General features: G+C 35.6%; 1 protein-coding gene across 1 annotated transcript in view; it reads left to right on the top strand.

Annotated features, from left to right (window-relative positions):
• Positions 1 to 12,509, top strand: part of COL5A2 (collagen type V alpha 2 chain) — a 150,462-nt gene that overhangs the window by 112,211 nt on the left and 25,742 nt on the right. Inside the window, exons 19-33 of the mRNA XM_050751933.1 lie at positions 1,196 to 1,294; positions 1,812 to 1,856; positions 1,969 to 2,067; positions 3,289 to 3,342; positions 3,574 to 3,681; positions 5,309 to 5,362; positions 5,711 to 5,809; positions 6,351 to 6,404; positions 7,115 to 7,213; positions 7,322 to 7,375; positions 7,467 to 7,520; positions 9,087 to 9,140; positions 9,922 to 9,975; positions 11,830 to 11,874; positions 12,194 to 12,292. Of these exons, the coding sequence (XP_050607890.1) occupies positions 1,196 to 1,294; positions 1,812 to 1,856; positions 1,969 to 2,067; positions 3,289 to 3,342; positions 3,574 to 3,681; positions 5,309 to 5,362; positions 5,711 to 5,809; positions 6,351 to 6,404; positions 7,115 to 7,213; positions 7,322 to 7,375; positions 7,467 to 7,520; positions 9,087 to 9,140; positions 9,922 to 9,975; positions 11,830 to 11,874; positions 12,194 to 12,292 (1,071 nt within the window). The remainder of the gene's footprint in view (positions 1 to 1,195; positions 1,295 to 1,811; positions 1,857 to 1,968; positions 2,068 to 3,288; positions 3,343 to 3,573; positions 3,682 to 5,308; positions 5,363 to 5,710; positions 5,810 to 6,350; positions 6,405 to 7,114; positions 7,214 to 7,321; positions 7,376 to 7,466; positions 7,521 to 9,086; positions 9,141 to 9,921; positions 9,976 to 11,829; positions 11,875 to 12,193; positions 12,293 to 12,509) is intronic.

The raw sequence follows: 12,509 nt of genomic DNA on the forward strand, positions 1-12,509 counted from the left end.
ATTCAACTAGGCATTTTTATTTGCCAGCTGGACTCACTATCTTGGCTTGAAATAAAGGGAGCTATTAAGTTACCTTAACCACTTCACTCTGCTTTTAATGTTGCATTTTAAAAAATATCTTTTAATTCTTATCAAAGAAGTGTTGTTTCTTTGGTTTAAAAATAGATGGTATTTTGCTTATAAGGTTGCCAAAAATTAAGTTGATTAGACATTTGTAGTCCAGATGTTTTTCACTTTACTGATAAATGCTTTCTTGAAGGTCAGTGGAATTGAATTTTACAACTGAAATCTTATACTCTGAAATATGATTTGTTATATTGCTTATATAGCAAGGAAACAATTTCTTGTTCTGTAATGATGGTATGAAATTTTATATAGACTTTTTACAGTGAGTCTCACAAATTTGGAAAACTATTGTCTGAATCTTGCAGCACATTTTAGCTGATATTAAGTTGCTTTATAAATATTGGAAAATAATATGATTTATCCTCTAATGATTGCATGAAGCTTTAATTGTGTAGTAAATTGCTAGACTTGAAATGTCTAGCTTTACCTTGAACAGAAACAACCCCTTTAAATACAGTGGGTCGGTCAGGTTTTCTCCCTCATTTGATTTGTGTTAAAGAGTCTGAATGTATACACTATTTATACAGAAATGGGCTTGAATAACCTGAGCATTTATGGAAGAACATATTAAAAGTAAACCATGCAGATTTAAGAATATCTATTCTTTGATAAATATCTTAAATAAAAAACATTTAAGAATATCTTATTCTTTGAGTAACTCGGTGTGCCTGAGGTGTAGGTTTCTAGTTTTTCTTTATGAACTTAGATTATCTTAACTGTTTAATATGTAGTAAGTGTAAATTCTGACAGATGTGGTAAGAAAAATTCCAGATTTTGTGGAGGTTCAGAGGAGAGGGAACTTAAGCTAACCCTGGTGTAGGATTCCTCTAACTGGAGATTGGATATGGAGAATATTCCTAGTGAAGAGGCCACCAGCATCATCCCTTAAGAAGGAAATGGGAAAGTGAGTGCACTCCTTAAGCTTGGTTGGGCACATATCTCTTATAATCCTCTTTGGCCTCTTTAAATATTTGGGTTTCAAATGTAAAATTCCAAATAAACAGTCAACTTTGTACAATGCCACTCTTGTATTTTTCTTAAATTAACATTTCCCTTTGCACCCTTTTAGGGAGAAGCAGGTCCTACAGGGGCGCGAGGCCCTGAAGGTCCTCAGGGGCAGAGAGGTGAAACTGGGCCCCCAGGTCCAGTTGGCTCTCCAGGTCTTCCTGTAAGTTTGTGGCATATCTAAGAACCAGCCCAGAAAGCTGGACATTTCTTGTAACATCAGAACAAATTCAACCTATTTTTTTTTATTGATACATAACATTTATACATATTTAGGGGGATACCTGTAATGTTTTGTTATATGCCTAAGATGTGTAATAATCAAGTCAGGGTATTTAAGATATCCATCCCATTGAGCATATATCACTTCTATGTGTTGGGAACATTTTAAGTCCTCTTTTTCTAGCTATTTTGCAATATAAAATTTAATATATTCTCTGAATTCTGAATGAGTGCTTACAACTGTGAAAAAATGTGTTTCCCTTGTCAACTCTGTAAGTTTTACCTATTTTATGTAAAAAAGAATGAGTCAAAAAAGTAATTTTTATGATATAATGGTGGCTGATGTTTAAAAAATGCTTCTACTTCCTTTTTGAAGATGGCTGGACATCTGTCTACTACCACATTTGTATCTAGATATTGCTTAATATTTTATTATATACTTTTAATGTACCTTTTAGGGTGCAATAGGAACTGATGGTACTCCTGGTGCCAAAGGCCCAACGGTGAGTAATGCATTTATGCCATGTGAAGCTCAAATGGACATGATTCTTTAGACATTGGCCCCAGACTGTTACCTGTGTCTCTACTTATCACATCACTCTTGCTGTTTAATAGGGCTCTCCGGGTACCTCTGGTCCTCCTGGCTCGGCAGGGCCTCCTGGATCTCCAGGACCTCAGGGTAGCACTGGTCCTCAGGGAATTCGAGGCCAACCGGTAATGACCTTTGAAAGAACTGTCATCCTTTAGTGTAATCTAACTACCAAGAGTAATAACATGTAATGTGATACAATGAAACATAGATAATGTGACTTACCCAAATGAGGGAAGATGGGAGTCTTTGTGAAAGCCAAATATTGTGGTACAATGTAGATGTTTAAATTCTAAGTGGGAACATTATTGCAGTATGTTAAATTTTAGTGTTCTTTTATTTAAAATAATAAGGTTATAACATTATGGTTCACCTCATAGACTTTTATGAGTAATTGAATAATAAATACTATAAAAATATTATGCAAGCCAGTGTGAGGAAGTATAGAGCTTCAACAGGAATTTATAATGACAATTTGGCTAAAAATTGGTTCAGCAACTATTTCTTGAGAGTTATTCTTAAAGACTGATTCAAATATATTAATCAGACTGAATGTCAGATTAAATGTTTTAATATTTTACAGAAATTATTTATTAGAAAAATATTTTGATGAACCCATAATAAAGCAACTGAGAAGTTGTGCTTAATAGCTTTTAGCTTGATGTATAAAAATAAATATTTAAACAAATATTTTCAATTCTGTTCCAAGTAATGTGGTCATGCTGATAAATTCTCTTTAAGTGCTGGTGACAGATTTATTAAAACATGAATGTTGCTAGTGTCACATTTGATTTCACCAAGTTTTGAATTTTGTAATCCGGTTCTTACAACCTAAATTACAGTTGGTATTTAAAGACACACCTATAGAAAAACCCTCGAACCCTCCAAGAGTGAAATGCCCTATTTGAAGTTGCTAAATTCTCAATAAATATAGCATAAATATAAAATTATTTTGATTCTGGGTAAACAGTTTCACATCCTAAAATACAGCCTAAATATATTTGTCTATAGAAGTTATTGATAGTTCCAATTTTAATTTTCAAATTTGATTAATAACTCAATAATTCTATTTATTCTACTACACATGATAAAAAACATAATTAAAAAAATAAATATCTTAAAGACCACTATAAATTAAACAGCTACCAAATTATACTGAATTTTATGAAAATTTACACATATTAACATATTCACATACATTCATTTAGAAATGGTTATATTATACTACTGATGCAAAGCAGACTCAACTGGAGAGAATTTTTAAAACCCATTTACTGTAACTAATTTGAGCAGATTGGACTAGCAAAATGTCCTGGTTCTTACAAATATCAATATATTTTTTTCAGGGAGATCCAGGAGTTCCAGGTTTCAAAGGAGAAGCTGGCCCAAAAGGGGAACCAGTAAGGTTTCATTGTTTTAATGATAAGAAGAACATAGTATTGTCTAGAAGTGTACAGCTCAAAATGCTCAGGGGTTTAAAATAATAATGAGAATTATAATAGCTTGAGATGAAAATATCTCATCGTTCCATATACTTTAAAATTTGTGACTGACTTCGTTAAAGGAGACTTCCAACTATAATTCACTGGTTGAATGGGTCTTTCTGGTAACTGTCCTTCTGTTTTTAACAGGGGCCACATGGTATTCAGGGTCCGATAGGCCCACCTGGTGAAGAAGGCAAAAGAGGTCCCAGAGGTGACCCAGGAACAGTTGGTCCTCCAGGGCCAGTGGGAGAAAGGGTAAATTTGAATAATACAACACATTCTTATAGTTGTGAGGGAATTATGTGAGTAAGTCTAAGAATAGTAAGGAAAACTAGAGGAGTTAAGAGAAATGCTTGCAGGTTCCTTGCACAGTTCAGTACAGTTATGTGCAAATAGAGCCAACTGATGGCCGGGCGCAGTGGCTCACGCCTGTAATCCCAGCACTTTGGGAGGCTGAGGCGGGTGGATCACGAGGTCAGGAGATTAAGACCATCCTGGCTAACACGGTGAAACCCCGTCTCTACTAAAAATACAAAAAATGAGCCGGGCGTTGTGGCGGGCACCTGTAGACCCAGCTACTCGGGAGGCTGAGGCAGGAGAATAGCATGAACCCAGGGGGCGGAGCTTGCAGCGAGCCAAGTTTGCGCCACTGCACTACAGCCTGGGCGACAGAGCAAGACTCTGTCTCAAAAAAAAAAAAAAGAGACAACTGACTAATCATTATTCATTTATTCAACTAATATTGGTTATATCACTACTCTATGCCAATTTGAGCCATCTGTGCTTGGAATTGTATCAGTGAACAAGAAGGTTATGATCCTAGTCCTCATGTGGAGACTAGTAAATAGTTGTTTATTTTAATGGAGAGGTAAACAATAAACAAGTCAACGGATAAATAAAAATGTATGTACACACTTTAAAAAGTGCCATACACACACTAAATAAAGGCATGACACGTTGGAGAGTAACTACACATGTATGTCAGAGTTGTAATGTTAGATTCAGTGGTTAGGAAATAGGATCCTCTGAGAAGATAGCATTTTATCTGAGACCTGAAGATGACTTTAAGCCAGTAGAAAACTTGGAAGAAAGAACATTCTTAGCAGAGGAAAAAGCAAATGCAAAGCTAGAAGGGCAGAAAGGACCTGGTGATTTTAAAGACTAGAAGAGGTAGCTGTGACTGGAGCATAGTGAGACAGGTCTGAAAAGAAGAACAATAATCTCACATTTATCTAGAGCTTTGGAGAATGCAAAGGGTTTCACAAAAATCTCATTAATGAATGTTATTGTTGACATTTTAATTGCTATAGATGGTACCTTTGCCTCTCATCTCTAGCTATGTTTCCTCTGTTTAATTTTACAATGAATCGTTAGAATATTTCCTTCCTTCCTTCCTTTTTTTTTTTTTTTTTCTGACAGAGTCTTGCTCTGTTGCCCAGGCTGGAGTGCAGTGACACCATCTTGGCTCACTGCAACCTCTGCCTCCCAGGTTCAAGAAATTCTTGTGCCTCAGCCTCTTGAGTAGCTGGGATACACATACCTGCCACTATACCCAGCTAATTTTTGTATTTTTAGTAGAGACAGGTTTTCACCATGTTGGCCAGGCTGGTCTTGAACTCCTGACCTCAGGTGATCTGCCTGTCTTGGCCTCCCAAAGTGCAGAATATTTCTTGATTTGAAGAATTATTTGGCTCAGTACTTATATATTCTTCAAAATTTTAAATTTTTTCCATCGAGTCAGATTTTTCTCATGCATATCTGTAGCCATGTTGGCTTGATCATGGCTCCTAAAACTTTATAGTACTAAAAATAAAAATCATCTATTCATTACATATGCAAAAATATCAATGACAATTAAGAATCACATTTTGGTCATTTGTAGGGTGCTCCTGGCAATCGTGGTTTTCCAGGCTCTGATGGTTTACCTGGGCCAAAGGTGAGGTTGCCCTGTCAACACTGATACTTACGTGGGGGGTGCTCCAGAAGATGCCATTTTTCAGCACGGTGATCTAGCTATGACCTGCATGGGCTCAGATCCAGAAAGGAGATGGATACAGATATCAGGCCTAACCCCAATTCTCTCTTGTGTAATTCCTGTATTAAGAGGCATAGGGGAGAAGGATGCTAGTTGGAGGAATGTGGTGACAAAATTTTGTATGTTATATTAGTTCCTTGATTTGGATGTTATATTAGTGCCTTGATTTGTAAAACAGTAATTTTACTTCGGCTTGCTTTTGTTTTTCTATACTCTTTTTCTTCATGCATCTGCTTTGCCTCGGTACAGGGTGCTCAGGGAGAACGGGGTCCTGTAGGTTCTTCAGGACCCAAAGGAAGCCAGGGAGATCCAGGACGTCCAGGCGAACCTGGGCTTCCAGGTGCTCGGGTAAGAATGTAGCAAGTGTTTGCTACATCAGTGGGGAAAAGTGCTCCTGGGCATGCATTGAAAGGGTTTTTGTTTGTTTGTTTTTAAATTTAGTTTGTTTTTACAGTTTAGAACATTTCTTTGTTTTTATGGTTTTGATCCAATTCATTATTTTAAAAAGTACTGATTTGTTATTTTTATCATATATAGAAAACACGGTAACTTCTCCTCTCTCTTTCTCAAAGGAGTATGTATTAATAGCTTTATCACTTGGCATGAGAAAAAAATTCTGTTTGTCAAATTTTATAACTTTACTTGTTAGCAAGTAAAGAATTTATAAATATTTGTAAACATACTTTTATAGCAATATAGCAAGTAAAGTAATTTTGGCAGAGAAATTCTGACAAATTTTATTTTAACAATACATCACTTAAAAATTTACTTGATTTACATAACTGTCATTCTATTCAGTTGACAAAAAAGCAACACTAGTTTTACTCTTAAGAATCTTTACTTCAGCTGCAGGTCAGCAACAAACTGACAGTTGCTTTTTTATTTTCAGGGTTTGACAGGAAATCCTGGTGTTCAAGGTCCTGAAGGAAAACTTGGGCCTTTGGTAAGTAATTTAAACAGAAGTCCACAACCACTAATATTTCTCAATAGACATGCAACTTAAATGATATTTATTTGTGGTTAATACTTTTGATTATGTGGATGCTGGTCATATTGACATACTTAAAACACCTTCTGGAAGCATATTCTTCGGATCTGTTTCCAAGTTGACAAAAATGTAGATTAAATTTTACTAAGAGAAATGTTTGAGATTGAAATTGCTTCCCTACCTGACATCAGTGAAAAAGTTAAAATGATACAGTTTTTAATACTGGTGAAATTTGTCTATTAGCAATATTCTCATTTTTGATATTCTTTTAATTTTATTTAAGAGATAAGTAGTATGAATTTTGACAACTTATATATTCTAAGATCTTCCCTTATCCTGCAATGCAAAATACAAGTCCTGAATTTTCATTACCACAAACCAGAGTAAATGAAAGAAGAAAGATTTCCCCTATTAATATGATTGTCAGGAGACATGATGAGGAAGCCTATGTCTAGAATAAGAATAAAATATCTCTTCTAGTTACTTAAAATACTTCAGTGTTTTTTTTAAAAACCCTTTCAACCGTCCTGATTCTTTAACATGAAAATTCAAGATAATTTAAAATTTATGTAACATCATAGTAAGCAAATGCAAGTGACACTTTGGATGATGGGATATTTAGAAAAACTTACATGAAACTTACATGACTCCTGTCAATTCCATAGGGTGCTCCAGGGGAAGATGGCCGTCCAGGTCCTCCAGGATCCATAGGAATCAGAGGGCAGCCTGGGAGCATGGGTCTTCCAGGCCCCAAAGGTAGCAGTGTGAGTACAGTGTATAATATGTTTGCCACCTCATCATGATTCTCATTTGGAGGAGGTATGTTTTTGACAAATTGATGGAATTTTACAAAAGTTTCATTTATTCTTCAGGGTGACCCTGGGAAACCTGGAGAAGCAGGAAATGCTGGAGTTCCTGGGCAGAGGGTAAATATACATTTTCTGCTAAAGAAAAATAATATAAGGACTATTTAAATTCTCATGGACTCACCTCACAAATATCTGTGTGTGATACTAGGGAGCTCCTGGAAAAGATGGTGAAGTTGGTCCTTCTGGTCCCGTGGGCCCGCCGGTATGTGATTTTGTGTGTGTGTGTGTGTGTGTGTGAGAATATAAACACATTGCATTTTTCAATGATGTTTATTCAAGACTTATGCATAAGTTTCAGGGAAAGTGAGTAAGAATGTATGGGAATGAAGAATTTCTGTTATACCTTCTCTTTTGATTTCTGTAATATAGTGTCTTCTGCCTTTTTAAATATAATGATTAATCTTTTTTCTTTTCTTTGTTTTTTTTTTTTGAGATGGAGACTGGCTCTGTCCCCAGGCTGCAGTGCAGTGGCGCGATCTCGACTCACTGCCAGCTCCGCCTCCCGGGTTCAAGTCATTCTCCTGCCTCAGCCTCCCTAGTAGCTGGGACTACAGGTGCCTGCCACCACGCACAGCTAATTTTTTGTATTTTTAGTAGAGATGGGGTTTCACTGTGTTATCCAGGATGGTCTTGATTTCTTGACCTCGTGATCCACCCGCCTCGGCCTCCCAAAATGTTGGGATTACAGGCGTGAGCCACTGCATCTGGCCATGATTAATCTTCTTGCTTTAAACTTCTTTAAAAGTCTGACTGCAAAGGTTTTTATATGTCACAGTCAAAGAGTATATCAACTGAGGAAAATAGTGTGTAACAAATATTTTATAAAATATTTTATTTAAAATATTTAAATACTTAATTATCTACCTTCTCTCAATAATGCATCTCATAAAAATTTATTTAAGGCTGGGCATGGTGGCTGATGCCTGTAATCCCAGCACTTTGGGAGGCCAAGGTGGGTGGATTACCTGAGGCCAGGAGTTCAAGACCAGCCTGGCCAACATGGTGAAACCCCGTCTCTACTAAAAATACAAAAATTAGCCAGGCATGGTGGCGTGTGCCTGTAATCCTAGCTACTCAGGAGGCTGAGGCAGGAGAATCACTTGAACTCAGGAGGCGGAGGTTGCAGTGAACTGAGATCACACCACTGCACTCCAGCCTGGGCGGCAGAGCAAGACTCCGTCTCAAAAAAAAAAAAAAAAAAAGGTGTTTTTTAGGAGGTAAAAGGAATAATATTCTTTGAGGTCTATTTTCATTTTGGGATTTTAAAATGAAGTGTTTATCAGAAGTATTTTGGCATATTTATTTGTTTTGGGGTGGGGCAGTTTAAATATCTTTCTAAAATGTTAGCTTTGCTTTCTTTAGTCATTCTGGTTTTGAAGTCTTGATAAATAATTCTTAAGACATTCAGAAATAACTATAATAAAAATATTTTGTTTTTAGATTAGATATACAACAGTAATGGATTTTCCTATATTCAATCCAATTTTCCCATAAGTTTACAATTGGCTCCAGACATTTAAGTTTGGATCAAAAAATAAATACATGTTATCAGTCACTTCACTGGCTTTAGAAGATATTTTCTCACCTCCAGAGACTTCAAACAATACCATTTGCTTACTGTTAATACTAGTTTATTACCTGGCTAACGAGAAGAACATGTGATTGGAAGAAATACAAAGAAATATCAGTACTTCTAGTAGTTCACATAGAGAGGAAGCAGACAAAGATCTGGCTATATTCACATTTTTTTTTCTCCTTTACAACTTAGGGTCTAGCTGGTGAAAGAGGAGAACAAGGACCTCCGGGCCCCACAGGTTTTCAGGTATGCACTAATTCGGTTTTCCATTTCATCTTCCATTAACTAAAATGCTATTTTTAAAAAAGAAAAAAAAAATATGGTCAGAAGATTTGAAATTCTACAATTTTCAAAAAGTCATCCCTCTTTTAGTAGATAGGATAGACATTTGGATAAATCAAACATTTTTGTCCAGAGTAAAGGAATGGACTTCTAAAAAAACTAATCAAACCTGCAAATTATGAACAAAACAAATAAAAAATAACAAAAAAGTAATAAAAAGATATCAGGAATAAAATGTTTCTGATATCTCAACAAAGTTTATTCAACCATTTTAAGGCTGATCTAATTTTATTGGCAAAGTGACTAGAATTTTTTATTGAACAAATTTTCATAATTTATCTACATATATCAGTACGTACATTATTTAATAGTAGGATGATCATAATTTGTAAAAAAAACTTTCTGGACTGACTTTAAATAATATTCTTGCAGTCTGAAATATTGTTCACAGAGCCATAAAAACTCTACAAATATGAAAACCTCCTGTTACATTATCTCTTTTTTTGCTAAGTGTTGTGCAGATGAAAATACAATCTTATAAATTAACTAGCTGTTTATTTTGTTGGTAGTTTGTTTTTAATGCTTCTGAACAATATTTTTTGCTTAAAATGTCTGAACAATATATTTTCCTTGAAAATATAGTCTTGGAGACTCCATGAATTGTAAAAGTTAAACTGTTAACACTGGTAGCCTATTGAACTTTCACAGATTGATTCACAATTTTATTTTCTTACTTTTGTTTTAGGGGCTTCCTGGTCCTCCAGGGCCTCCTGGAGAAGGTGGAAAGCCAGGTGATCAAGTAAGTGTTGAAATAATAATAATGGCAACACTATACATTGCTGGCTCAGTTATCACTTTTTATGCGTGAGGCTCTGTTGTGCTTTCCTTTACATACATTATCTCTTTGAGTTCTCAAAGCAGCCCTATGTACTAGATACTATCATTACCTCCATTTTATAGATGAGGAAAATGGGGCATACAGATGTTAGATAACTTTCCCAAAGTCACAAGGTTAATAGCTTTGAACCCAGGTCATCTGCTTCCCAAGATGTGTTCTTAACCACTTTATGTAAACAATTATGAACAAATACTAACAATTTTATTCTGTCATTTTCCTGGCACATAGATTTGTTTATTTTTCTTTGAGTGATTCATTTGTTCATTTAACCATTTAATAAATATTTGCTGAGCACTCTGTGTGCTTGGCTCTACAAAGCACTGGCCTGAACCAGCTGAACAAAATGGATTTGGACCTTGCTGTCCTTACAGTAAAGTAGGATTCAGAGACTATAAGACAATTACAATAATAGCATGCTCTAAATGCTATGATAGGGGAGGTACTATGTTTATGGAAACAAAAAAGATGCACCTGAATAAGACTTGGGGGGTTTAGGAAAGGTTTTCCAGACAAAGTAATATCTTGTATGAGATCTGAGGGATGAATGATGGTAAAGATGAAGGAGGGAAGATAGGAAAAACCTCCAGGAAATGAGACAAGCTTACAAATCAGAGTGGGTAATATAATTTGGGGAAAATAGAAAGGGGACTGTGTAGGGGTGAATCAGGGACCTGATTATGGAGGGTTTTAATTGGATTCTAATTTGTTCTTCATCAGTAGTGTAACGGGAAGCTAATGAAGGGTTTTTAGGCCAGGCACAGTGGCCCACACCTGTAATCCCAGGACTTTGGGAGACCGGAGCAGGTGAATCACTTGGCGTCAGGAGTTCAAGACCAGCCTGGCCAACTGTCTCTACTAAAAGTACAAAAATTACCTGGGCATGGTGGCACATGCCTGTAATCCCAGCTACTTGGCAGGCTGAGGCAGGAGAATCACTTTAATCCAGGAGGTGGAAGGTGTGGTGAGCCGAGATCAAGTCATTGTACTCCAGCATGGGTGATAGAGTGAGACTCCGTCTCAAAAAACAAAACAAAACAAAAACAAAATTAAAAAAAAAAAAAAAAAAAAGAAGGGCTTTTAAGGAAGGAGTAATATGATCAGATTTGGCTTTCAGGGAGATCAGGCCACAATGAGGACAGTCCATTTCGGAGAATAAGATTGGAGGCCTATTTGATAAAGTTATCATCCTTATCAAAGAAAGAAATTTCAAACTGACAAACTTTCTTTTATGTAAGAACAAACTGAAACTTTTAATGTAGACATGACTGTACTAGTTTGAACCCACAATACTAGTAGAGTGCTTTGTCCATGTTATAGGCTCAAGAAAGATTTACTAAATTGAGTAGAATTGAATTGGTTCTATTTAAAAGATAACTCTTTAGCCCTTTTTGTATATCTTTTCTTTATTTAAGCTTTTTCATCTTCTATTAGTTAAAAAGAAAAAGACATTTAGATTTTGTTGCCTTTAAAAAACTAACGCTCTATCGTTGTGAAATAGTATTTTGCATATTCTCATTACCAAAAATCAAACATTCAGGTACAGTACAAAGTTTTTTGGAAAAATGTTTTCATCTAAAACATGTCATATTCCCTAATTTATAAAAATATACATACTTTTCTTTCTTTAAATTGTTGGCTTATGCAGCCTTCTAATGGCACATTAATAGAAAGTAGGTGTATGACCTGAAAAGTTTTCTGATAAATGCCTAAACTCAAAGCTCTTGTTCCATTAAAAAAAAAAAAATGTATTTATAGGGTGTTCCTGGAGATCCTGGAGCAGTTGGCCCATTAGGACCTAGAGTAAGTACTTTAATCTTCATGATTAATTTTGTTTCCCACTGGCTTCAGTTTTAAAAGGTATCTTTAAAAATCTTAAACTGGGATTTATTTAAACTGTAAATTCTTTGGCTGGATAAAAATCAATTTTGTGAGAAATATTTTGTGCTATGAAGCTAGTATATCCTTACTTGAAGTTATTTCTTATCACTAAATTATAAAATTGAGATTTAGTAATGTCTCATTTCTAAATTTTTCACCAGTAGAAGCCATTTCTCAGAAACATTTTAAATTATTTTTAGATCAAGTATTGACATTATTTGACATCACAATTTTGTGCTAGGGAGAACGAGGAAATCCCGGGGAAAGAGGAGAACCTGGAATTACTGGACTCCCTGGTGAGAAGGGAATGGCTGGAGGACATGGTCCCGATGGCCCAAAAGTAAGTGTCATAGTGATCTCAGTGTTTTAAAATGCTTTAAAATTACTGCTCAATAAACACATGGTGGTGCAAGAATGCATTTGTCTTGTTTTTGAAAGATAATTTGATTGTATCATTTTCTTCTTCCACAAATATTTAATGAGCGCTTACTAGGCTTTTTCCTTGCAACTAAAGTGTGAGCTAAAAAGAAGACTCTCTTCTGTGATGGGGATTGTGG

Source organism: Macaca thibetana, chromosome 12 (genome assembly GCF_024542745.1).
Source record: "Macaca thibetana thibetana isolate TM-01 chromosome 12, ASM2454274v1, whole genome shotgun sequence".
In the NCBI taxonomy this organism is placed as follows: Eukaryota; Metazoa; Chordata; class Mammalia; order Primates; family Cercopithecidae; genus Macaca; species Macaca thibetana.